We start from the raw sequence: 27,641 nt of genomic DNA, 5'->3' as shown, positions 1-27,641 counted from the left end.
GGTGTGGCGAGACGACCTTCGAATCGTGCACCCGAGTGGTGGAGGTGTTTTTCGGAAGTGAGACGGCGGATGAATGGATGCGGTTGGGAACTTGGATGAAAAATCGATTTTCCCGTCCATGGTCCGGACCGACGGGAAAGGGAGTGGGACGGAAGCAAGTGTTTGTGTTTTTTGATGAAGAAAAAAGTAAGATCCTGAACCGCGATTAAGGAAAGTTTGTGAGGTGTTGATGATGAAACAGCGCGAAGCGCGAGACTCGCGGCACATGCAGGGAAACTCGGGAAACGGTGCTTGGGACCCCGGGACCGGGTAAGAGGGAGACACAGACGCACAGCTCGGACTGCACTAGCGACGTTGCGTTTGTTGGCTGGCATTTGGCCTACGCGCGCACCAGCATTAGCCGCCGAAGGCTACCGAATGCGCACGCTAAAAATAGGGAAAAGAAAAGGAAAAATCCACACTCCACCCGGTGGGAGAGGGGGAGGGAGAAAAAATCACGCCGCACGCCGAACCAGATCGAAGTGACGCACCGTGCAGCATCGCACGGCGGATTTTCTCGGGCGCATTTCGCTCAACACGGCTACCACCACCACCGTCTCGATCCTCGCGCATAACATCAATGGCCGCTAAATCGTTTTCCACTGTGGCCTGCTGCCGCTCAGTTTCCATCTATGACTGTTTGGCCATAGTTTGCTTTAGCTAATTTTAAGAGCTTCACGGTGCCAAAGGAAGTGCTGACGGCTATGCGAACATCATTAAATAGTTGTGCAAAAGTGTTCCACAGCCGCTAGCACTAGGCAGCATCGAATGTGTTTTCACAACGAATGGTTTTGCTTTTCAGGGCTCAGGGCTTTGAGGTAGTTGTGTTCTAAGCTGTGTGCGTTTTAAATCTCTTCGCACTGACCGTTTGAAGGGAGGCTGGTGCCGAATTTAAAGATTAACTTCCGACCGAGACCACTACCATCGCAAGCCTCAATGAATGACGCTTTCGACTTTTACTACCAGCATTTGTTTCTTTTAAGTGAGTTTTCTATAAATTTACCTTAGCGTGCTCCTCTACCCTGCCTCCACTACAGCCTTATCTAATGTCCTTCCTTTCCCGCCGATGGTTTGTTGTAAAACCTCTTGAAGTTTCCTGTTTTCTGGCACCCCGGGAACTAGGCAATAACCGAAAAGGGTTTCGTCCTTAAAACGTTAACTTTATCGTGCACTACGAATGCCCTTTCGTCCTTCTTTGTGTGACTATCGAGTAACATTGTTCCGGGAAACAAGAACGATTGCCGCTAATCCGCTTTCTTCCCGTACAAAGTTCGAACGAAGTTCTAAAGCAAGATTATCCTTCTTATCGTCGATTTCTTAGGGAAATAAAGAGACTAGTATTGGAATTGGAGTTTCCGATTCGTTGTTGAAAGTTTGTGCTAGTACGTGCTTGTGTGCGCTTTGTATGGTACAGTGAAGTGTTATCGTATCGCCATTCTAATCCAATCCAATCCAGTAGATGAAGTATTTCTTCAGTCCTTCTTTTGAATGCCGGTACCAATGGAAAGCAGCAGCGTAGAGAATTTTAAATAATCTTTCGGGTAATTAGAAATGGAAAATATAGATATCTTTTCTTTGTTTTTTTATTTTATCAAGCTATCGACCTTCCGATAGTGTAGCAAAACGTCTTCTGCATCTGTCGCACATGTGTGCGTTATATATATAGTTCGACTCATTTTATATTCCTGTCGCGTTCGATGTGTTTCCAATCGAATTTTCATTACTTTTTCCTTCAATAGTCAAAAATGGTTCCATTCCTTCCTCTCCCTTATCATGTTCTGTAGTTTTTCTATTCGTGTGTTTGCGTGACTGTTTTTTTGTGTTTAACAAAGTACAATCAGTTTTGATTTAACTACAATTCTTATGGAGTTTACGTGCCCTAACATTTACCGCGATAATAACCCAAAATTTAACGATACACTTTCATCATTATTTGCATTTATTTGTGGGATTTTTGAAGATGTATGTAAACATATTACAAGGGATATTATAAACGATACAAGATTGGATGAAAACGACTAAGTTTGTGATAGTTTTCCAAAAATTGGTGTCGATGGATTTTCTCAGTGGAACAACAGCGAAACAATGTTCGCCAATTGTATTTCCCACACCACTAAACCGTTTAGTAAATGTATAAAAAACGCCACGTTTTCTTAATGCACCGTGCCGAGGATTGTCGAGGCGATCGCTTTCCCAAAGACGCAACCGGTCAACAATGGGCGATACTAAAATATGGATACTAATCAATTTTCTCACACGTGTGTTTCATTTAAATTTATGTTTTCTCCTCTCTTCTCTTTCTCTTTCACTCATTCATCTGAAGGCAGCTATATTAAGGTGTGTGCACACATTGTTGTCCCGCTATCTCTGTATCTATCTCGCTGTGCGTCATAGGCCGTTCATTCGGGAATTGATGTGTTTTCTAGTAGTGCCTGCCGTGCAAATAATGTAACGTGCCCGAGAGTGAGCTAGAAGAGTAGAAGGAAGAGAGTAAAAAAAACAACAACAACAGCAAACCATTCGGAAAACAACACCCTGCATATACATAGTACACAAACATGCGCACGAAAAATGGCTGATCAAAGTGCTAGAAATGTTCTAAAAAGATGAAGCAAAAGCTAATCCTCGGTGTGCTCTCGGTGTGAAATCAAGCTAATACCTACCTGTGTTCTATGCGTGTTTGTGTGTGTGTGCCACGGCGATGTAGATGGCTAAACAAACCGCAGTGTCCGAATCAAATGGCATCCTCGATCCGAAGGATCGCACTGGTTGAATGATCGCGAAAATTGCGCTTAAGGAGTGTACCAAAAGAAAGTTCTACCAAGAATCGCTACACTAGTGTTTATTCTGTGTGTGTGTCTGCGCGTCGTGCGTGCGGTTTGTTGTGCCTTTGATGTGGAGGAAGGGAAGAGCGTGTGCTTGTTTGATGCTTGCTGGTGGCTGGTGCTGAACCCGATAACCACAAACTGGCCGCCTGCCCGTTTCCCCGTGTGCGACCGCGTTGGTTTCGGTCCAGCCTCTAGTGTTCGCCGCACGTATCATAATCATCGCCTTCTGTCACTAAACTACTTGTATCACCGTGTTCGGATCGCACCAAAAAAACGCCATCGCGATATCATCAGTGTCAGTGATAACAGTGTTTTGCATGCGCCAAAGGAAATACTCACACACCGCGCAGAAGATAGCGCTGTAGCGAGTGATCCGATGCACCCGAATTGATCGCCATTCTCTTTTTCTTTCCATCTCCGCTTCCCACGGGCACGTTGTCCTTCCGAATCTCGGTGTCGGTACCGTGTACGTTCAATGGTGCGATACCCGATCCTTCGCGTCCTTCGGTGACGCTACTGCTCGGTGCCAACAACTATGAACATTTCCGGCCCACTGACGACAACAACGAAAATGTTCCGGTAAAATCCAACCAACCAACCACGGGCTAATCGTGTGATTGCGTGTGAAAATTGTGTGCACCGAAAACCGAACGCTATCATCGCATATACAACATCATCCCCCGTACGCACGAACCCGGCATCTCGACGATGGCCACGGCAGCGAAGCAATCGTCGTCGTCGAGTTCGCCCTCGAACTCCGTGCGCACGTTCGTCGAGGGCCAGGAGGATCTAGACGCGATCGCGAAGCAGATCTCCGACCACGCCGAGGCCATCTACCAGACGTGGAAGGCGCGCGGCCTAGCGCCGACCGAGATCCTCAACTGCCACACCGGCGACGGTGCCGAGCATGCCTTCAGCCAGGCACTAAACCCGGCCAACAACTCGTCGACGGTCCCCCCCGGTAGCGCCGGCAACACCGGGTCTCCGTCAACACCCGGTCCCGTGGGGCCTCCCGGTGCCAGCAGTCCCCCGCAGCAGTTGGTTGGGGGATCTGCCACGCCGGCGGCTGGCGTCGCCGAGCTACTCGCCAAGGCGCCCAACCTGTCGAACAACAGCCTCGAGCAGCTGGTGAGCTCGTTCGTGAACGAGGACAAGGCGCGCATAGCGGCCCAGCGGCAGCAGCAGCAGCGCGTAGGCGGTATCCGCGCACCGTCGGGTACCAGTTCCGCGATCAAGAGTGTGCTGCAGAAGTTTGAACGTAACGGTGGTGCCATCGGTGGTGGAAGTGAACCAGTGAGTGTTGGTGGTGGTAGTGTGCTGCCGAACTATCAGCGACCGAGTGCGGGCAATGGCACGCCGAGCCTTCTAGGGCACAACAATAACAACAACTTTGCCACACTAAACAAGAACAACGTGCCGGACGTGCTGAAGGATACGATCGTCGAGCCGAAGCCGGTGGGTGCGGCGGTACGCGAGAAACCACAGACCCCGGTGAAACCGGAGCACCTGCTCAACCATGTGCCGAGCTGGCCGTTGAAGAATCGTGTCGTCAAAACCGGAGGCGCCGGTTCGAAGGTGAGTGGTGTGGGCGCCGGCGGTAGTGTCGGCGGCTTTCCCAAGAACACCGCGGATCTTATGGATGAGGTCTCGCGGGAGGAGGAACGTCTCATAAACGCCCTGAAAACCGGTACCGTGCTGAACAGTAGTGATAGTGTGCTGCTACCGGAGGTGATCACCTCCACCCTGCCCGATCGGGACGTACCGGACTACGGGTCGGTCGTGGACCACCGTGCGCAACTGAGCGGTGGAAGCGGTAGTGCTGCCAGTGGTACCCATAATACTACCGGTGTCGGTGCCAGTTACAGCTCCCAGCCGGGACCTACAGCGATGGTGACCGCAGCGGTAGCAACCAACGGAGGCGGCCCGACGATGGTGGCGACACCAACCAACGGGTCGGCGGTCACGAACGGCAATGGCACGACAAATGGCACCAGCAACGGGACCACCAATCACGCTGGTGGTGGCCCTGCGGCCGGTGATGCACCCAACGTCAAGCACTGGAACGGTGTGCCGATGAAGCCAAACCACATACCGATCCTGAACATCCACCAGATCCGCGAGCAGGAGAAGCTGTCCATGAACTTCACGCGCAACGTCGCGACCACCCGGTTGCCGAAGGACTTTGGCCGATCGGGCGCGGACGACGCGGAGAAGAAGCTGGGCCTCCAGCCGAAGACCATACCGAGCCCGATACGGCCGTTCTTGTCGCGCGGGTCCGTCGCCGAGCGTGTGCTGATCTTCGAGAAGTGCCCGGAGAAGGCACCACCACGGGAGCGTGCGAAGGAACCGGTCAAACTTCAGGTGAGTCGCCCATACCTCCATGGTGTTTCAGATTTATCCCACACAAGTGGCCAAGTGGTTTGGTGTAACGTCTTCTACGGGAAATGGTACTCCGTGCTCCACCTGAAACGATCCGGCATGTTTGTCTATAGCTCTCAGCTCATGCTCAACACAAACAGGCATTTAGCTGCTAATGTGTTTAAACCGGCCGTTAATTGACTATTCACCTCCTCAAACTTTCCGCCTCAGCACAAACACACACACTCTTATACCTTCCGTTGTCGGCGCTCCAGTTCGGTAGCCCTTGTTATGGGCCATAAACATAAATTATCTTACCAAACATTAACCCAATTAACGCCTATTTGTCAAACGTTTCTCGCACTGGCTACACAACGGGCAACTCTGGCCTAAGTTGGTCTAAGAGCGCTTGTCTCTGGAGTTGTTGCTCCAATTGGAATCCTCAGGGCGGGGAACCGGGTGTGTCAATCGAATTACACAGCCAGTTGACCCATACGGGAGGGGGGGTACCGTGCACAAAAGTGTGTGGTCATCCAGCACTATGCATTGTAGAGTAAATTGTGGTCCAGGGTCCCGGTTAAATGACTTTATTTAGCGTGGCGGATCGCTTTTTTCCCCGGGCCATGATGATGATGGCAAAATGTACAAAAATGTGGCCTGTTTTTTACTCGGAGTTGAATAGGGCTACAGAGATGCTATCGGCCGTGGATGCTGTGGAATCCACTGTTACCGGCAATTTGCGATCCCTTCTGTATAACTCGCATGCATTGTCGGCTAGGTACTTTGAATGATTAACCGATGGATAACCCAGTCTCCAGTGGCTTTGACAAACCTCGGTGCGGACTAGGAACAGCTGAATGGTTGTCAGATAGACTGTGGATTGAATGGGAGACGCTTGATTCGTAAGCATTGTGTGTCGATTTCAACATGCACTCAGAGCGAACGTCAAGAGTCAAATATGGCAGCTTGTTTGTGCCATCGTTTGTCAGAAGTCGTTTGACCGAACGACATGTTATGGTAGCTACTAGGCTTGGATGCTGCCCTCAGCTCGATGGCAGCGTTTGGTGTGCGGTCGATTGGTATAGAGTTCCTTTTGTTCCGTAGGACGTCTGTCATATTTTGATAAGGTGATAGAATGCGCTTGGATGACCTTGGCTTTATGATTCGCGTGTTCTCCCCGTTTCCACTGGTGCGGAGATTATACCACCTACCTTAATTAGCATACCCCTGCTAAACATGGCCGGCGTTGGCATTCTATTGTCACACCCAGTCGTCGGATGTGTTTCTCTTTCCACTACGGTTGCCAACTTCTCCGGCGCAGCGTATAATCATCTGCCTCCGGTTGCCGATCCAAACACACTCCACGCCATTCTGATGCCGCTCGTTCGCGTGGTCGATACTCCTTGCCGCAGTTCCGCCGGGTTCCGGTGTAAACAAAAGCGCATCCAACCGCAAACCCGTGTTTCGTCCCCGTCACCACCGCCAGTTCGCTCTCTCCGTCGTGTGTGACGTTGCGATGATAAACATGACAGCCTATTAGCCATTTTGCGCTTCGCTCGTCGCGTGTGCGCACTGTTTGCGTGTGCGCGAAATGTAGGCCAAAAAAGTGAGATTAGATGCTCTCCGATGTGGTGTATTACATGTGTTCCCAGTGGAGGTTTGTTGTGTTTTTTCACGCGATTCACTATCAGCTCTTCGCCCATTCCCAATCGGAACGAAGCATCGCCCCGGTATGAGGTTGTAGAACTTTGCTGGCTGGTCTCTGAAGTGGATTCTCAGCTGCCAAAGTACGTACCAAAGCCATCGTCTGACCTTGCACGCTCAATATCCATTAGAATTCCACGATCTGTGGTCGGCCGTTGTGCAATTCCCAAGATTTTCCTTCGGCAACCGCTTCGCCATCGGTAGCGTGGCTAAAGCAACACCAATTTGACTGCCAAATGAGGTTTGAAAGTAAAATGATCATTTGCTTCCCCTACCCACTTCCTCGAAGAACAGCAACGTTTAACGCTCGATGGGGGCCAGTTTCGGTGGTGTATGCTTCATTTCCATTTTCATCCGCCATTCATCCGCCGTACGCGTACTTCACGCCGGCCCACCGAGAGTGTAGCCCCATTTATCGCAATCCCACCGCCGCTCGTTCGCTTCAGTCAGCATGTGCCACCCACTAAATTTGCTCTTTCGTTCAAGGTTACTGGCGCACACAATGCCGGCCACAAACCCACCCCGCGCGAAATAGGGGATGAGAGACAACCGTAGACGAAAAGCAAAAGCAATAGAAAAAAAGGCGAGGGAAAACAGTACGGGTTTCGTTTTCAATTCGGAACCAAAATTCGGACCGACGGGGGGCTAGATTGCCGTGTTCGTGCGGTGGTTTGCTGCCTTCGCATCACCACACGCCAGCTTCCACCACCGACCGGATGGAGGTGGCGTTTAGGTGTTTAATTGTGCGACTGACGATGGCCACAATCGGTCACGGCTCTCTGGGCCTTGAAATCTCTCGGTCCCAAGAGCGTGGATGGTGTTTTGGCAGGCAGGCAGGCAGGATGATTATGCGTGTGTTGTTGGCAGTAGTTCTGGTGGTGTATTTGTTCGGCGTAAAGTTATATGCTATGCTGTCCGCTCGGGCCTAGCTTTGAGAACATGCTACCCGCGTCACCGTAAAGGGGCGACCTTCAAGAAATTACCACCCGGCAAGAAAAATCCCCACCGCAGGTAGAACAACGTGTGTCTAGTTGTCTTGTAACACCCAAGAAATCATGGGAAAAAAGAGGGGAGGCCACAAAGAAGTAGAGCATGGGATTGTAAGTTTCTGCCGGGCGTATTAATATTTATTGATGTTGTATGCAATAGGGGATTTAAACGGTCATAAATTACAGATATGACCGTGGCGTGGGAACGTTTGGCGAAATAGCGCGTTTTGTTTAGCCCCTACCGGCGCTAAATGACGGTAAGCATGCAATCAGGAAGCTCCAATGACCCACCGGAAAGTGTTGACTTTCCGATGCGACTGTTTTAGCTGTCGATTATGTTAAGCTCACTCGGTTTTTCCAAATCAGCCTCAAACTTTTTCGTTTTCCCCAAAACCGAATAAGGCAACTTTATTTTGACGTCTTATTGTAGACTTGAATTTTGATAAATGCCCTCCTCAATGTAATCAAATATTCAATTTAGCATCTTGCCTTCATTGAGACGCTGCGTGCACATGCGTATAATTTTTTTTGTTTGGTTAAATATGCAAACCAAGTGTGGCCACCATAATGCAGCATACTTTCTATCTGTGGATTGTTCATTTACCAAAAATTTTTTGGTACCCCAACTTAAGTCCATTCGCCTGCAAAAGGCCTTATTTTTAACGAACGCAAAGAGCATCTCTAATTTCGACACTTTCAAACGTTTCGTCACGTCTTCGGGTGAAACTGTCCATCACTGTCCCGCCCTATTTCCTGGCGTCTCGTCTGCGTGCGACGTGCTGCTTTTCCCGGAATGAATTCTTCAATTCATCGCACGCTAATGAGCATCGCACCGGGCGAATGTCAAAATGTTGTCTCGTTACAATAAACCACCCCGCTCCTGAGGGTGGACACCCCCGCCCGCAACCCACGACCGAAAGGTTGTGACCGAATGCCGCCGCACTTTCTACCTCAATGGAGCCACCTCAAATTAGGCCCCCAAATGGGAGTCGCCTTCGCCGGCTGGTGGTCGAAGGAAGGGTTTGGTGTCTGACTTTCGCCATCGACGCAATCGGTGGGTCGAGTTGTGCCGAGTCACCCCGAGCCAACCAACTCCCTTTCGGTGGGCACTTTCATTTCATATGCGGCGGCATGCATTTCGCTTTGCTTGCGTGCGTGAGTCGTTTGTTTTCCTGCTGCGATTTGCATCCGCCTTAGTTGAACCCGCTTTCGGCGGCGGTGTTCATCAATTCATCGATCAAAACAGCTCAACCACCCAGTCGTCCCCCACAAAGGTGGCAGGAGGTTCAGCTCTGAAGCTGGTCTGAAAGGGGTGGGGGGGTTCAAACGAGGTTGGATCAGTTTTTCCACCCCTTCGTCGCGATCCATCCGTCGTTGACGCACGTGCGGCATCGAAAGGAAATGATAATTTCTCTGCAATTGAGCGTGAAAACTGCCGCGGAGAGAAAACATGCGACGCGTCGAGGGTGCGACACGGTCGGTTCTACTTGCCTGCATCGCCACACGCGCAGCTTTCCATGTTTGAACCGCTTTGAGGGGGCAGAGGGCTGTATGGAACTGGAACGACATCGGGAGGGGGGGGGGGACGAAGATCCTCCGAAGGGACGGATAAATGGTGGTCTTGTTCCACGGAGGAAGCAGAGCGGCCAGAGAGTGGATGTGATGCTGATGTGAACGGAGCTGAAAGGCAACATATTCTGCTCGGATCCACTCCTCCCCCACCATCCTTCACCATCCTGGTGGAAAGCATTCGCGCAAAGCTTCACGTTTTCCAAACCGTGGTGTGTTTGGTTGTGCGTAAAGGCAGTGATTAAAAAACGTGATCACTTACGGGACGGGAAACGTCGAGCGGGTGGCGGTGGACGCGGGGAAGTGAACAGAACTACGCAATGTGTGCCGTATGGGGCGGATTTATGGTAGCTGCACACGTGTGCGCACGCATAAACACGCGGGCAACACGTTTTCATTTTTTCGATCGCCCCGTGCGTAAGTAACGCACTCCATAAGCTGTCAGGAAGTTGGTGTCAGTTGGTTTATCCACACTTTGAAGTTCCTCTCTTCTTCGTTCAAGCTGAGTGTAGGCATTTCGAGAAGTTTCGAGAGAAGAATTAAATCAATGTTTTTATTGGTTACTGTGCGTTATATTCATGAGGTGCGGGACCATTTAACAGCGGGATAAGGCAGAGTCTTGAGGGACAAATGGGTATGATATGAAGTAGGTGTAGCCTTCGATGGCCTTTGTTGGGCAGCAGGCAAGTATGCTGGTGACCCTGGCTGTCCACCTGGCGCGGGCCCGGTAGTGTAGGTTTCGTACGTTGGGCTTATGCGCTCGCCCTAGAAATGAACCTCGGAAGGTCAACCACCTTCCATCGATTCAGCCGAGACTGGGATGTTCCTGGAAAAGAAAAAACAAACCCAACCTCCTGGAACCCTGTGGAAAAAATATGCAAGGCTTGGCAAGTGGCACGCACCGTGCTCCATAAGGGCTGGGCGTGAGTGTGTCTGGATGTAGGAGACTGCATCCCGAGTAATGCTGCTGGCAGACGAGGCCACAGACGGTTCCCCACGGCCAACAATGCACCATTACGAGCATCCCACGTCGACTAATTGAAGACTCGACGGTGAATTCGTCTGCATTTCACGGCGAACCAGCCAAATGACGTTGAATTTGTAATTGTTGCCGGATGCGTGTACTTGTGAGTCCGTGTCCGTGGTGCACATGGTGGAGAGGTTCGCGGAATAAATGGACCACTTTAGGGAGCAACGTCGGGCCGATTTAGCTGTCAGGGAGCTGGTGGTGCTCCCCTTCTCGGACGGTTAACTATGTATACTGTATTCTGTGTGGGCAAACCGGTTAATTCCCGTCGCAGATAGACTCCTACGAGGGATGTGCTCTTCATAACTCATGGTATGTGCGGTTCAGCATATAAAGACACACACCAGAATTCATCAATAGATGGAGCGCTCATCACGGAAACGTAATCCCCCGAAAGGTATGCGCCCTTTCTTTAGACCTTAGACCACAACGTACAGAGCCTTCGCTGGGTGAACAACGGGTGCCGTTGACCGGTTTCGGGGAAGAAGACTTCCCTGTCTGACGGCTCATTAAAGTAATGCCGACCATAAATTAGAGGGAACTGGTTGCGCATGGGTGCGTCCTGTCATGTTTGTGGCATTTGAAGAACCACATCCACCGCGTGAAGCTGCGGTGTGTCCCCAAGAATCGAAAGAGAATAATGTAAAGGGAAGGCCTGCCACGTCTCTCACCGTATCTTGACGAATGGTATCTTTTATGCCGATTGATTCTTTTTTGGGATGACAAAATGAACCATGGTTCGCGCTGGATATGGGAAGTTTGGGGCAAGATTGATGGTGTCAACCGTTGTCTAGCCTGTATGATTGTTGCTCTTCCGCTGCGATGAGCTATGGGTGACTGGTTTGGAGATGACTAATTGATGGGAAGGTGCGTTGAATATCTCCTGAGTAAAACACACCGATAAAGGAAGCTGAGAAATCTTTTCTCATTTTAACTTTCACCGTTTTGAAGTGTTGAATGATAGCGAATGTTATGAGTGTGAGTTCCTGAGCTATAATTTTCACTTGATGGTATAATCCTGCCAGAGCTTAGGCTTAAAACTAAACTTATCCGAATATGACTACAGCTGTTTTTTCATTAGTTCGGTTTAGCTGAGCTGCTCCATTCACCAAACTAAGCTAATTTCCAGCCACATGTTACGTAAGCGATTTTGGGCATTAAAAGTTTTGGACAGTTTGAAAATGAGTTTTTCCCCACGGAGGAATAGCTTTTTTTGTTGCGGTCTGCATCCGTCTTTCCGTGCATGTCACCCGCTGTGGCGTAATCGAGTATGTTTGGTGTTAAACCTCTCGCCAACCGCCCTTTGGTAGCCTCCCACAACCCGAAGTGAGGATAGTCAATTATCATTATTACTCGTCCGGTAATTGGAGCAAGTAGCGAGCGGTCCCGGGATTCTGCTCTCGGGATTCGTTCACATTCGGGTCCAGCGAGTTTGACAGGCGATCTAAACCCATCTGAAGGAGGACCGGGACCGGGTGTGTTGGCTGCCCTTTGGCCCCACGACATTCCTTGTTGCGTCGGCCATTGTCGAGCGGCGGGTTTTTGGTCGAAAAATATGTGGAAAGTATGACCAAACCCGAACGCCAGGCCGTACGGCGTACGGCGAACAACACGAACGTACCGAGCCCAGGTCGTGGGGCGTAGTTTTGGGGCGTTATGGGAGCCGCCAACAGGGCTATAAAGTTTTATTCGTTTGCGCAATGGTCAGGGATGGCAAGGGAGAGCGCGCTCGGTTTTGGTGATGAGAATTCCGAGCTAGGTTACGAGATCATCGGACGAACGAACGGAGCAGGAGGAACGGTGTGGGGCAATAAAAGCAAGATTCGTACGTCGACGTAACCGTTTTAGTATCCCCGGGTACCTCGTAAAACCCGTAAGACCCACTACCATCGACGGGTTACTTCCATTCGGTCTTCGGCCCTCTCTCGCCGTGCATCTCACGGAAGACTTAGTTTGCGTATTCAATCGTACCCGGCCAAGTACTTGACGACTTGAAGTGTGGTTTTTGCCTTCTCCATCTTCAGTCGACGTTGTTGTCTCTTCGGTAAGGGTTCAAACTTTTTGCTTCTGGTGTGCACGCCTGCCCCACGGCGTGTGGCCCGGTTTTTGTACCTATCGTTTTACGCGTCATTGAGCTTTGCTCTGATCCGTGATCGTGTAGACACTTTTTTTGTTATGAGGCATTGGCACTCTCTACACACATTCCACTGGCGGCGGTGCACATTCTCCGTGTGCAACCCGCGAGCCGGAAAAGTGTGCAATTACGCCGCCTTCATATGCCGCGGCACGACGGTTTCGTGCACGACGAGGTACAGTTGTCGTCGCCGATGGGTAGGGCTCCGGAGTTCTCGGGACAGGTTCTGTACCGAGATTGCCATCGATACCGCAGGCAGGTTGGCGCACACCTTCACTATTGATCTTTGAGGCTATGGTTCCCCTTTTCGTGAGACTCCAGTATAGGACGGTCACCTAAGTAGGAACAGTACAACAGAATCTGTGCATGTCTGTACATAATTTAGTATACAGTGTATACATTGTAAATTCGTCGTGGCTTAATAGTTGTAATGATTCGGGAACTTGCTCCTCATTTGGACGATGAGGGTCTGGGATGTGGCTGTTGAACTAGTTGGAGTGAATGTCCATAATACATACCAAGTGCAGTTGCACCAGTATCCGAATCTTCGAATACGGTTGATTGGAATGGATGGCGAAGCGATCGGCCTCAACACGGCAAGTGGTATCCGGGGATACTATAAATACTACTGCCGCCGCCGCCGTAACAGCTGACCGGACGCCCGAGCTGGCAGATAGTTAAAATCCCTGCACTGCACGAACGGCAGTTTATTTTTCGCTCTCCCCTGCACACGACAACAGCAGCCTCCGACCGGGCGCTGCTGCGCCATTCGGCGCGATAAATCGAGACGAACCAATCCCCCCTTCGGCGAATGGACGTGTTTTATGACGATTGTGTTGTACCGAACTCCGCTGGTTGCCCTCGCTGCAGTCGAATTTTACTACAATCGGCCCCGAGGTGCGGGAGTGTCCCCGGTTGCCGGTCGAGGGTGACCCGCTGACATGCATTCACTGTTGATTGATCAAATGCATCGCGAATGCACCGACGTGTTATGCTACCGGTATGGGGTATAATTTTCTTGGTCTTTGTGTGCTTTCAATTAGCAGGTTTTATATTTATTTATGACAAGCACACATTGGATCAGCAGGTTTGTGAAGCGAAGGGACAATGGAATCGAAAGCAAATTTAATTGCTTGGCCATTACTTGTAGCTAGCTTACATCAATGTGGAACTAGGCCTTTGTGATGCCATCATTTTGACATTTTTTAAAACACTTGAATTGTACAATCAACTATAATGCAGCTTTAAAAACCAAGTCAAATTCAAGTAAACCCTGTAATGATTGAGTGTAGAGTAAATAGCAAGACACCGGAAAAGCGAGAACCTCAAACCGTTCCGGAAACACTCTCAACTGTTTACCATCCCATCGTTCCGCCGTATTCCGTCGCCTTCGAACCCTCAGAATTTTTATGAGAAATTCGAGAAGCCATAGGCAATTATTTATCCGCTTGAGCTTTAGCACAGTGTTTGCGGTTTACGTCTACTGGCCGGTAACTTATCGTGCGATTGAGAACAAATACAGGACCGGCAGTAGACCGTTGGCGCAGAGTACATATCCGAGCCGGTTTCTATTTTGTCTGGCGCTTTTGCGACAGCATTTAGCGGGCTGGATTCTGTTTGCTCACTTCTGTCCACAAGTTGCCAATGTGATGTTTTTTTTTTCGTTCTTCTTAATCGCTATTTTTGGATAAGAATTTCTAGATGTCTATCCGGGGTGAGATGATGGTGTTGGGGTATTGTTTACTTGATTGTTTCACACCTGAAAATCTACACCGGAGAAGGCATTCGAATGAACTGTTGATCTTTCATTGTTCCTTATTCGTGTTGTGGCTGTTTGCAGTATCGTACGTAAATTAATCTCCTCTTACCTTAGAAGAGAAAAGCTCGCGCGAAGAACGGGAGAATTCCTGTCGTGTTGGGCACTTCCGTTGGTGATGGCTTTATTCGAAGTCAAAACTTCTTAAAAGGAGAAAACCACAGAATTTATTTTTTTTTCATATCGGGCTCGAACACTTCACATTAGTTTGAGCGATTGGCATACCTGTTTCAGCCGACCTGGTGGGTGTTTCTTGTGGTTGATCTTTCCGCAGATACTGTCATCAACGTCAAGCTATCGACTAAATCTGACACAACATTTAGTTTGGGGTAAAACATTTCATTGAAAAAGGGAAAAAAACTGGCTTCAACCGATCCAACATTTTGGAATAGAGGACGATGAAACATAAACGTGTTGTAACATATACCGGAAACTAAATTAGCTAGCAAAAAGTGTGTACTAAAATGGATTTCAGTTGTATCTGAAAAGAAAAAAAAACATCAAAACACGATTCTTTCGAACCTCGCGGAACTGACCAGCGGGCGTGTGGTGCATTGCACAAGAAATGGTTTTTCATTTTGGTGTTCCCCTCAGAAGTCACTCCACCGAAAAGAAATCAAAACGATCGCGCACAGCGTTGCGCATGAGCTCCTTGGTCCCGTATGCCTTATTATTGCACCGAACAAAACCTCCGCCGGCCAATCATCGAAAAGGGTGATCGGGGTGGATCGATGGGCAGCCTTTTTGTGCTGGGTATTCGGTCGGTTATGTTTTCCAACGTTACATCACGTGCAAGCGTGCGTCTCCGAGGGAGGAAGTTATCGTTCTGCACGAATGCGCTACAGTTTTGTATATAATTTTTTTTTGTTTTGTTATTTTACTTTACCATCACCCTCCCTTGTGTCTCTGCCCAACCACTTTTCTCGGACCTCCAGCAGCAGGGACCACAATTCCATCTGGGTTCAACTTCGCTCGGGGGGCCATTTAACATGTTACACGCCACTGCCGGTGCGTTGTTCGTCTTTTTAAATGTGATTTATTTGAATGTTCGTGCGATGTAGTTCGCCTCGCTTCGACCTGCCACCGGTTCCGCTGGCTCTCTGCTTTCTCGCCCGTTGTACAGGGAATTTCTTGCTCGGAAATGGTAGTCGGAAAACACTCGTAGGAGGTTTTCCACGCCAGTGACGAGAATGTGTTGCGCTCGAGGGCATGATGGTAAGCCTCATCGACTGGCGATTGCGGAGCGGTATTAAGCGTGGGATAAACTTCGCTTTTACCACCCCGAACCGAACCGGTAAGCTGATGGATTGGAAATGGAGAAGCTAATGTGAACTTCTGATTGCGGCGTTCGCAAAGAGGATTTGAAGTCCCCTGGTCGATCGCTATTGGGAAAGGCCAAAGAGCATCAGTTAGTCGGTGGACCACAACCGTTAGTTAGGGGACGCTTTAAATTACCCACCCCTAATCCGTTCGCCAAAGTCCATCGAACTGTCCGAGCGCGGTTTTTCGTCCGCTTGTTGCCCCCTCTCGTACGCAAATACCTTCCACTACCTTCCGTACAAGGAATTTTGACGCGTAGCATGCAAATGAGACGGTAGCCGATGTGCGCCGACGATGGAGCCGGGTTTACCCCTCATCGGATGGGCACATTTCACCATCCCGGGGGGGTGTCTGCCGCCCCGAAAAACCGCACCAAACCGCGCGCGCACACACATGCTTCTATGCTGCGATACGCATGATCGGTGATGTGCAGCGATTTGCTTTTCTTCATCCAACGTTTTTGGCACATCGTTCAAGTTGGTGGGTTTCGTGTTTTTTTTTATCTGCAAACTATATTCCATGGTTTGCGGTTTTGCTTGTTTATTTCAGTGGGTTTGCATAAAACTAATATTAACATCTCAGCTTTGGCAACAAATAAAATTGATGGTTTTAGGTGTAGTATTCAACATCGATTGTTTGATTTACTCACGGCTAAAGAAACACTCTAACGAATTAGTCGTATGTTACTAAAAGACCGACAAATTACATTTTTGACCTGTTTATTATGTCCCTGCATTTACGGTGCATCATGCACCACGTGTGCTTTTCCTTTTGTTTCCTTGTATCTTGTAATTTATTGTCTCCTTGAACGTTGTGTTTTGACTAGCAATTTACCAAAGCGATGCCCTTTCTTTCTCTCTTTCTTGTTGTGGGCATTTGAAAGGCAGCCTATAGAGATGTTTATTTATCGGAATGTCTTCTGCCTTCATAAGGCACCCATACACAAACAGATGGTCATCGCGAATCGCGATCGCAAAAGTCAACGAACCAGCGAAGCGCGCTGCAGGTCGCAAATGTGGATTTATTTGTTAATATTTTCTTATGCGATCGTTGACACTGAGAGTCGGTGGTAAAATTAATCGAACGAAACCGAATTAGTCGAAGGGAGGATTTTATTATTTACGTTAATTAATATAAACAAAAAATTGATCCTTGCTTGTTTTGACGAAACGCATGTCAAATTACCTAAATAAAATATTTATTCTTTTAATTACCGAAAGAGACACGTCAGCGTGGTGATAAATCTCTCCTCTAAGCATTAAACATTTTCCACTTCTAATATTTCGAAGTAATGTGAAGTGAATTGGCTCGTTTGGTGCAAGGTAATGGAAGAACTAATGTGTAATAAAACTTCGCTCCATCTGTGTCCATAAACATGGGAAATTAATTATATCTTGAAGATAAAAATCGGCCAAAAAAGCCAGGTGCCAGAAAAGAGTTCAGGAAACCTAATATAGCATCGACCAACGGGAGGTGAATATGAGAACGCGCGGGTATGGATTAGTGTTGCCATACTGGTGTGACCTAAAGGCTGATGGAACGAACACTGCCTGATTAGTTTAACACCATCACCATGTGTGTTTTATTGGTCGCCGTTTTTATAATATTTTTTTGTTGTTTATTTTTGTCGAACCATCTTCTTCGCCGACCCCAAGACGTTGTGTGCCACCCTCTCCTCCCTCTGGTGTTTGTCACTGGTGGCGTAGGTTTGTGTCGTCATTTATAAACATGTTCCTTCCTGAAACGCTCCCTAAAACGTGCTCTCGCTGTCGTTTCATTCTGCGCTGCAGTCCGTCCGATTCGTAATATTCTGATTTTTCATCTTGGGCTTAAGGTTCTGTTTTCTGGGTCATTGCATCTTTCAATGCGTGAGGGATTTCGTGCCAACGTAACCCGTCGTCATCCGACGATGTGGTTGTGACGAAAGAGTAAATGTGGTCGCTCGCCGGAGTAGCTTTCCGCGAAAAACATAACAACTTACGTACCCGTTACTGGATTGAAAAAATGTCTATTTTATGTTGAATCTGAACGTGAAGCTATACGTGGTGCGAGCGTTGGTTTCGGTTTCGTAATGTGTTTGGTACCGAAAAATGGAATTGGGAGGTTGAATTGCTGGGGTATAGCAATACATAATTTAGAAAATTATATTTTCAACGTAGGATCATTAATCACTTTGATAAACGTTCGCTTTTAATCATAAAGATTTGTTTTTGAATATCCTAGAGTGATTTTCGACATCGTACATTTATATTGCTCTGGTCGGTGTCATATAAAGTTTAAAATTAAAACCTCCCCACTCGCACACACGTCATGGCGCGATGGTGCATCGGCGTCATATTTGATGTCATCGGTGTCCTTCCTGACTCGCGTGACACAACAACACCACCACCAGCGAGACCGCGAGATCGGTTGTCACCGGTATCCGGTTTATCTTAATTTTGTGGCGCCTTCTGGTCGGGCCTCGGCGGGTCTTGGCAGAAGGTGACAAAACTCATCACTGTCGGTCGAGGGAAACGAAACGAACTAATTGATTTTGTCGTTGGCCTCGGCCGCTGTTGTTGATGGCTGTTTGGCAAAAGGTTTGCCGAACCTTTGGGTATGTTTTTGTTTTTTTGTTCTTCTCTTATGCTTCGTGCGTTGTTTGCTGTTTGCCTTCTTACCCGTGTTTCAGCGAGATAAAGCAGATTTCCTTTTTGCGCGGTTCTTACTGATATCGTATTTTTTTGTCTATTTGTTTACTTTGTTTTCCTCCCGCTCGTCAACCGCTTGGGCGCTCGCAGTCCAAACCCGTCAACCGGCTCGTCCCGCCAAACATCCACACGACGCTGCAGCGACATCTGAAGAACTCGACGAAGGCCCCCTACATACCGCAGTAAGTATTGCGCCGGCGAGGACCGTCGATGTCCTGGCGTTTCACGTTTTTCATGTCTGCTAGATTTTTGGTTTTTATTTTGTCTTCTTAGAGCCATGGTTTTTAAAATTTTTTGTTGACTCAGTTCGTCCGTTCTTTCTTCTTTGGTCAGTGCGCCAATGTGTGGTGCTCGAGAAGCGGCGTTCCGAATCGAACGACCGCCGCCTACACACAAACGAAATTTACATAAACAGCAAGCTTAAACAGGGCGCTCGAATGGGTGTTCGAAAGTAAAACATCTTCACCGTCAACATCCGCTCGACTCGTCGGGAGCGCATCTTCGTCAAATTAACCGCACTTGAACCGGTCCCCGGGGAAGGAGACCCGTAAGCATAATTGTAAGCATGCCGCCGGACCGCTGCATTCCTTCGGTCGTTACGTAGCAATCGTCAACACCAACGCAGACTCCGATATTTCTTTTCGGTCGTCCCAAAAACTCGCCGCGTAGTTTTGTAATCGGGCCAGCAGGGAAAAAGAATGAAACTAGAAAAAAATATAAGTATATCGAAATCGAGAGGTGTAGGTGGCCGCAATCGAGGAGACCGGTTTCTTCGCATACCTACCGCCCGCCGGTATTCTTTACCTTTCTTTGCGGCGGGACATCGTCAACGGCGGCGGCAGGGTTTGTAAGCGCCACCCGATCCGTCGACGGCCGGTCGGTGGTTGTCCGTGCTTCTTCTAATTATTCCTTCTGGTCAACTGACCACCACATCGCCGTAGTGACGGACTGAACGACGAATGTAAATAACACCGGCTTTTTCATTCTGTGGCCGGGGCAGGAAGCGAGTGAATTTGTGTGGACCAAGCTGAAAAGCAAACAAATCCGTCAAGAAAAGCGTCTCGGCAAACATTACGGAGGGAAAACACCTTTTAAAAAACGTCACACTCGGTCGACGCACGCAGAAACAAGGAGGAAATGTTTGTCTTGGGCATTTTTGAATGATTTTGGGTTTTGTTTTGCGTTTTCTCTTGCGATGGTTTTGAACGAAGAGCACGGTAGTAGCTTGGCTGCGTTCTCGGTTTTTGATGCGTATATTTAACTGATACTTAACATTTTCATATTTGGCAAACGCTCTTACGAGTGACATTTTATGCTGGGCTATCTCTCGGGGACCAAAAATGTTAGAAGAAACTGGTCTTAAACTCGTGCAATTTGATACACCCGAACCATCCCAGAGTACTCTTGACCGACGTTCCGGAAAGCGATGGTTCAGGTTCCACGGTTTGCGGTTTTTGGGACAGTTGGAAGGATTCTTCCCGTTCCACGGTGCCGAGCCCGGTTGTTTTTTTGTTTGCCCGAGCGAATTCCTTTGCCGGATTGTTTTTTTTTTTGCGCCGGTTTAGATCGCTTTTCTGTGATTCTTCCTAAAAAACAGCAGATATATTTCAGCTCGTATTAGGACGCCAAAGCAGCAAAGATTATTCTCTGTATCATTCTGAGTGGCAAAGTGGTCTTACCATATTCTGCCACAACGATTCTACTTTCTCATTTGGAACAACCGAAGCAAGCATGAATCTACGTTTGTTGTGGTTCCTAATTAACTTTCACGAGAGACGACATCGCTATAAATTGTGATCTCTTACTGAACGCCGAGAAACTAAAATTGTCAATACAATGAATACCGTCACGAAAACAACTCTCGTTCGGCCCCATTTCGACGCCAACTTTATTGAGGGAAAACTTTCCGTTTCATCCGCCACACTTCCCTCGAGCCCTGATGACAACTCTGTCGTCCCCGTCTGGCTCACCCAAGAGGAAAAAACGGGGGGGATTTTTATGACCCAACAATGGCCCTTTTTCGATCTAAATTAAGTCCCATCAGAGATCATCACCAACTTTTTCTCTGTTGCCCGTTGCACCGCGGCCTCGGCTAGCTCGCGACAATCTTCTCGACCCCTTAGGGGTACTTTCGTTTACCGGGACTTGGTTGGACCATTCCCCTTTCCCCCTCACCCCCGGAACTGACCGGGGGAAATATCAACGTTGTTTTTGGTCCGCGAGTCTGTCGGTTCAGCGTTCGGCAAATGTTCACACCCAAACTCACAAACCAACCCAACTACGGATAGCCGATGTTGGTTCTGTTTGGGTGTTTATAGTTTGCTTGCTCACTTCGCTCGGGTGGTAATTTATTTGCCGTTAATCTACGCGCTGTATGCGACCACGGCGTCCCACATCCGACGGGCAGAACTGTGTCCGATGATGGTACGGGAAATTTTCTTCATTAAAGACCGACAAATGACTTTTTCTCTTTTTTACCCCTCCCCCGTCGATGACGGACACAGCGGATTTGGCTTGGGACGGGACGGGTCTTTTTTGTGAATGAAATTGTTTGGCGAAAGGTATGCGAAAATGTTGGCACCTTCTCTACCTTCGGCGGAGGAGGGACACTACTCTTGGCGGGTGAAACTTTAATTTACTTGGCATTCGGTTTACTGCTTTTCCAAATATTTCAAGTGGTGTGAATTTAACTATCCTCACATGCCATCTGACACCGGTCTTGTGCCTCTTCCCACCACATAGATTCCACTTCCCGAATGGCAAGCCCCCGCCAACGATTACGACGGAAACGACGATGCAGCGGTTGGAACAGGTGTTCGACAAACTACCAAACTACGAGTGCAGCCGGGACAACTTCCAGGTGATCGTCCAGATGTGCCAGGTACCGCAGTACTGGCGCCTGCCGCTGTTCATGTGTACCCCGCTAACGCCCGGTGGTTGCGTCGATGGCGACAAATTCCTTACCTTCTGGCGACAGTAAGTTCCCGGCAACTTGAATCCACCGGTGGGTGGGAAAATGAAACTCATCTTACCCCATTTTCTGCTCCGTTCCTAGAATGACATCTGTCTGCCATGATGCGGCATCGCGCTTCGTCTACATCATGTCCCGGGGTGACCGTTCACGGCCCTACATACTACCAGAGGACTTTGCGACGCTCATACAGGATGTGGTGGACACCCATCCGGGGCTCGCCTTCCTGAAGGAGGCAGCCGAGTTCCACTCACGCTACGTGCACACCGTGATAGCCCGCATCTACTACAACGTGAACCGCAGCTGGACCGGCAAGATCACGACGACGGAGCTGCGCAAGTCGAACCTGCTGGACGTGATCCAGCTGCTGGAGGAGGAGGAGGACATCAACCAGATCATGGCGTACTTCAGCTACGAGCACTTCTACGTTATCTACTGCAAGTTCTGGGAGCTGGACCGTGATCACGATCTCTACATTGACCAGCAGGATCTGGCCAGGCACAACGATCACGGTATGTAGCTAGCTCGGCTTGTTTTGTTTTGAAGTCTCTCTACGCTAGCTAACGCCATGTTGGAAATGTCTTCTTCAGCCCTGTCATCGCGCATGATCGAGCGGATCTTCTCCGGGTGTGTGACGCGAAGCCCGCGGCGGGGCAACAACAACCCGATGATACAGGGCCCGAACGGGCCGAAGATGTCGTACACCGACTTCGTGTGGTTCCTGCTGGCGGAGGAAGACAAGTCCCATCCGACCGCCATCGAGTACTGGTTCCGCTGCATGGACGTCGACGGCGACGGTGTCCTGTCGATGTACGAGCTGGAGTACTTCTACGAGGAGCAACAGCACCGCATGGAGTCGCTCGGCATCGAAACGCTTCCATTTGAAGACTGCCTGTGTCAGGTAGTGTAGTGGATTGGTCCGCGTATGGCCCTTGGTGGTAACAGAGTTGCCGTTTTTTTTTCTTCCTCTCTTCTACCAGATGTTGGACATGATCAAGTGTTCCACTCCCGGCTGTGTAACGCTGGCGGATTTGAAACGATGCAAGATGACCCCCATCTTCTTCGATACGTTCTTCAACCTGGAGAAGTACATGGAGCACGAACAGCGTGATCCGTTCGCACAGCGTGAAAATGACGATGTAAGTTGAACGCCGGAGGGCGGATTTAGGCCCCTGGACATGATCATAATTCCGATTTCATTGATTTTAGCTCTCCGACTGGGACCGATACGCGGCACAGGAGTACGAACTGTTGGTTGCCGAGGAAGGAGGAGACACGCAAGGGTAAATAATTTCACGGTTTCCAAGCTTCAATGACTTGCTCCTATTTCTCTTTCTACTATTGCTTTTCTATACTTCCTGTCGTTCCATCGTTTCAATCTGTTCGCTTTTCCGGAAACGGACTTTTATTCTGTCCTCTGCTGCGATTTCCGCTCTCCTGAATCTATTCTTCGTCCCCTTTTCTCTATCTCTCTCTTTCTCTCTATCACTCTCTAACTCTTTCTTTCTCTCTGTGCTGTTGTACCTATTGTTCAATCTGAATCCTTTTTTAACGGATCGGATCGGATGCACTGTTCACGGAACAAAGTGCGGCTGATTTTTGTATTTATCGTTTACCGTTTTGTTGGCTATTTCAAGTAGTTCAGGTTTGGATAATCCACCAAATCGATCCCAAGCAGCGCTGACCGCTGCGTGGAGAAGATTTAGAATGGAAAATGCGTTGGGTGTTAAATTGTTATGCTTTTCTTTACCATTTAATCGAATAGTGAGTAATGGCAAATTGCACTTTGATAACATTTCTTTTCTGAACTCATACAAATATTAAGTTATGCGTATTGATTTTATTGATTAATTTTTCGCTTAAACGAAGATTATTTGCCTAAGTCTTCTAAGTAAGTGACAGATTTGAGCTAGATTCTAGAGAACTGTATCAGCTTTGTTGAACATATATTTGTGTGTAACATTGGCATTCGGTTTTTCAATCACATCACCTCTCTGGACGGTTTAAATTTAGGTCTTTCCTGGCAAATTTCTTCTTTTCAACTATCCACTGTCGCTGCGTTTCTGTCTCTATCTTTGTACCCTGCCGTACATTTCCTAGAGTCCAAACCTCTATCTCTACAACATGTAGTTAGAACATATTACTATTAAGATTATATGTATTGTTTTGTTTTCGTTTCGTCTACAACTTTTCTTGTTTGTTATTTTGTGTTTGTTTTCTTTTTACCCGTTTTTCTTTCTCTCTCTCTCTCTTGTATTTTTCTTTTCTACACTGTTGTTGAATTACACCAATCTGTTTACCCATATACCTTTCCACACAACACCACGCGACACCACGTTTCGTTCAACAATACACTACTGATGGTATGATTTTCGTTTGGTGTACCCTTTTGCGTTCACGGTGAAGGGAGGAAGAAACCCGATAGGGATAGGTGAAGATGAGTTTGAAGAGCAATATGTTTAAGGGTAGCACACTACTAAGGGGTAAGAATCAATGGACCCACCGTGGTCGTGTTCTGATGTTCACTAAGCTCCAGCAAAAAAAAAAAACATTCGCATAATCCACACTACATACTCCACACGTCGAAAATAATAGACTGCGTTCACATTAAGCTACCCCTAATTGGAAATTAATGTCACTGTGTACACCAGCGCCCTTCTACTTTCATTGCATTGTGTGTGCTGTAAGGCATCTAGGTGAATAACAGACCCGAGATAATAATACATTTTATTGCTTCTGCATCTGTTGGTTTATTTCCCATGTGTGAGGTTTGCAAAAAATTAAAAATAGAAATATGATTGCATTGGAAGAACAACGTCGATTGGACAATCCTGTCCTGATAGTCCACCATTATCCATTCCATGGTTGATCGTATCGCAATTCTTCTATGATAAGAAGAATGGATAAGCCAGATGTTTTACCGCAAGCCGGCCTACAAATTCCCTGTGCTACGTGCGTGTGTTTTAAAGTCTTTATGTCCGTCCTGTTACATGATGTATAATATCTTCATCCTTTAAGCTTTTGCCACCAGCAGTAGTAGAACCTAAGGTGTCGTGTTCGTCCCCGTTCGTACCCGGTTTTGTTGTGTACCTGAATGTTGTGAGTGCTCGAAGAGAATGTTGAGTGTGTGTGTGTGTGTGCCTGCGCGGTTGACTGCATTTCGGAACACAGAGTGAATAAGTGATTTTCTTTTTTTCTTTCTCTCTAAATTATCCCTTTAACTCTTCCACTAATGATACAAACTTAACACATTCCGGTAATTTACCGCGCTCCACTGCTAAATGTGGTTTAATTATGCTCAAAATCGAAATTCGAACACAAAATGTGCCATAACAAATTGGTTCGCTGCATTCACTAACCTCATCAAACACAAATGCTGCCGGAACTGTACGAAAAAAAACAAAAAAAAACTGGGAATGATTGATATTCCGCGAAACAAATTTACAAAACTTTTTGTTGCAAACTAACCACACCACTTCCGCCGCTGGGCTCATCAGCCATTGCTACATCTCGTCCCATCCCTTGCTATCGAACGTGATGGACACGGCCAGAACTCGGCTGCCGGTGCCGCCTTTGCAAACCGGTACTCCCGGTCCGTCGGCCGGACGCAGTGCGTCGTCCACCGTCAGCACCGTGCACAGCACGTCGGTGTCCGCCACGACCGTGCACCACGCGCGCTCAAGCAAAGGGTCGAAGGTCGGCGGTACGCGGGCCGCCAATGTCGGCATCACTACCAGCACTACTAACTGCGGCCCCCAAGCTAACAACAACGCTCGCAAAACTATGCATATGCCAGAGCATGCCGCTGCTGCCGATGTTGCTGCCGCTGCTGATGCTGCCGCCGGCCGAGCTGCTGCACCAGAAGCAACGTCGCAATCGAGCCGCAAAATGATGGCACTCGACAGTGATCTTAATACATTTTATAGCGCATTTTTGGTGTAAGTAACTAACCGTCCAGCACTTTCTTTCCTTTCTACTGCCCTACTCGCTCTCTTTTTTCTGTCTGTTACTATCTCTGTCCTAACGACGATCTATCAAACTTTTTCTTCTCCCTTCCTTTCCCTATCATCCTCCCTAACTCTATTTCTCTATTTTATTTCCACCAAGATGGACTCAATTTCGTTTTTCAGTTTGTTATCTGAGCTGATTTTATTTGATTGACTGTTAATAGTTGACTTTTGCATCGAGTCACCTTCCGAAGGTTCAAATTTACCTGTTACTTTCATACTTCTCGTACCTGTTACTAGGCCTCGGAACAATCACTTATTTCGTTGTGTGTACCATACGTTGTCGGAAGGATCTTTCTTTCTATTGCTCGTTTACGTTTTGTGTTAGTTTGTTTAATGAGAACCTTTTTGCATTGCGTAATCGTGTATGCCTTTATTTTCATGAGTTGTTATTGCTCTGCAATTGTTGTACCTTCGGTTAGGTTTCTGTTTTTATCTAGTGTTTTTCGCAGATAGACCACCTGGTTTACCCTGTACATTGCTCTTGTTTGGTACATCATGCATTCTTTTTCGTATTCTATCACAATCTGTTACGTTTTCCCGCTCTCTGACTGTTCTCTGTTCGTCTGATCTATCTACTACTATCTGGCCTTTCACCCTACTTCTCTCTGTTTGCGTGTCTGTGCGCTTTCGAATGCGTCGTGCGTGGGATCGACAGCTACTGCAAGGAGTTTTAGAATGCCACTGGCCGGCGAGAGCTGAAAATTTTACGTAGAAAAATGCTAAACGCTAAAGCGAAATAAATGTTTTCTGTACTAGACGACCTCCGATCATCGGCAGCTTGGCAGTGCTTGCCGACAGTGGTTCTTCCTGTCAGTTGGTGTGCTTCCTGTATCAGGACGATTTTTGTCGGGGCTCAAATCGTTATTTTGGGGCCCCGTAAAACCCGGTCCACCCTGTCGTGTAATTCGTATCTTTCTTTCTATTTTATCTCTACCAATTTTCTATCTCTGTGTCGGTCGCTGTTTGTCTGTTTTTGCTCCTCTACACATTTTTGTACAAACTCTTTATGTCAGTCTATTTTCCTGTCTATGTGTCTCAGTCTTTCCTCACGTTTGTTCAATATTGGCCCTTGACTTTGGTGATATTCGGAAATTCATAATACTGTACATGTAGAGTGTGTATCTGACCGTTTTACTATTTTGGGGTTTTGCAATTTTTAATTTTCCTTAACATATCTTTTAAGTGAAACACAATTGGTGAGAATATTTCTTCAACTAGTTTAGCATTCATTTTTGAATTCTGTATATAGTTACAAACTTTAGTATTGGGTCAAACTGAACAATAAATGAAGGTCTTGTTGTTAACAAATTAATTCGATTTACGATATTGGCTTTTATAAGATGTAAGATGTGCACTCGTGTGTGTGTGTGTGCGTGTGTGTGCGTGTGTGTTTGTGTGTGTGCTGTGTCAAAATTCTCTCCCTCTTGCTTCGAGGCGGCCGGATACATGGAAAATTGTAGTATTCCTACCGTGTTACGTATGTAAAATATGAGGTTATATCATGCAATACTAAAAGGTTGATAAGCCTTCCTCCTTTTACGTTCTGTAGCTCACCGTGGCAATTTATTATAGTTTTTTCCTTTTTTTTATTGTTTAATCTTTTTTTTTGTAATATTTAGTTGTTTCATATATACTGTTTGTAATTTTGAGTAATTACCGCATATTCCTTGCACATTGTGTATTTAAATATGTATTAATTTATTGTGTTATGTCCTATGTAAATTATACTTTTCCTGTCCAGTGTGAAAATGTAAACAATGGTACAGCTTTATGTTTTCTACTTAGATATCAATTTGTTTTCTGTGATTATTCCCAGCCAGCTGGAGTTTATTTGTTCACATGTTATTCGCAAAATTGTCGTTCCATTATTTGCAAAACTATCGTTTTTTTGGCAGCAAAGCTTTACTTACAAATTCGCACTATGCTTTGACTATGTTTGTTCTGAAATTAATTATTACTTTTGCGTTTGAAATCGTAATCCTAATAAATGCGCTTTTCCGAACATCATCAACTTACCGCATTCCATAGCGTATAAATTCGTTTGCAGACTGCTTTCTATCTTGCACATCCTGAATTGAGCAACAGATTAATGCTTTTATAACTTTAGTCACAACAATGATTGCCAAAGTGATAGAAGGAACTGTTGGAATCGCTATCCTTACACGTGATAAAATCCCCTAATCTGC

General features: G+C 47.4%; 1 protein-coding gene across 1 annotated transcript; it reads left to right on the top strand.

The window, feature by feature from the left end:
• The first annotated feature begins 975 nt into the window (after nucleotides 1-975).
• On the top strand, nucleotides 976-25,387 carry LOC131287843 (uncharacterized). Its single transcript, XM_058316930.1, has 9 exons — nucleotides 976-1,021; nucleotides 3,589-5,228; nucleotides 18,565-18,656; nucleotides 21,217-21,450; nucleotides 21,530-21,957; nucleotides 22,036-22,346; nucleotides 22,426-22,584; nucleotides 22,655-22,728; nucleotides 24,943-25,387. The coding sequence occupies exons 1-9, from the start codon at nucleotides 976-978 to the stop codon at nucleotides 25,385-25,387; spliced, it is 3,429 nt and encodes a 1,142-aa protein (XP_058172913.1).
• Nucleotides 25,388-27,641: the final 2,254 nt, after the last annotated feature.

This window comes from Anopheles ziemanni, chromosome 3 (genome assembly GCF_943734765.1).
Source record: "Anopheles ziemanni chromosome 3, idAnoZiCoDA_A2_x.2, whole genome shotgun sequence".
Classification (NCBI taxonomy): domain Eukaryota; kingdom Metazoa; phylum Arthropoda; class Insecta; order Diptera; family Culicidae; genus Anopheles; species Anopheles ziemanni.
The sequence above is the reverse complement of the archived record's forward strand: the minus strand, read 5'-3'. Positions and strand labels throughout refer to the sequence as shown.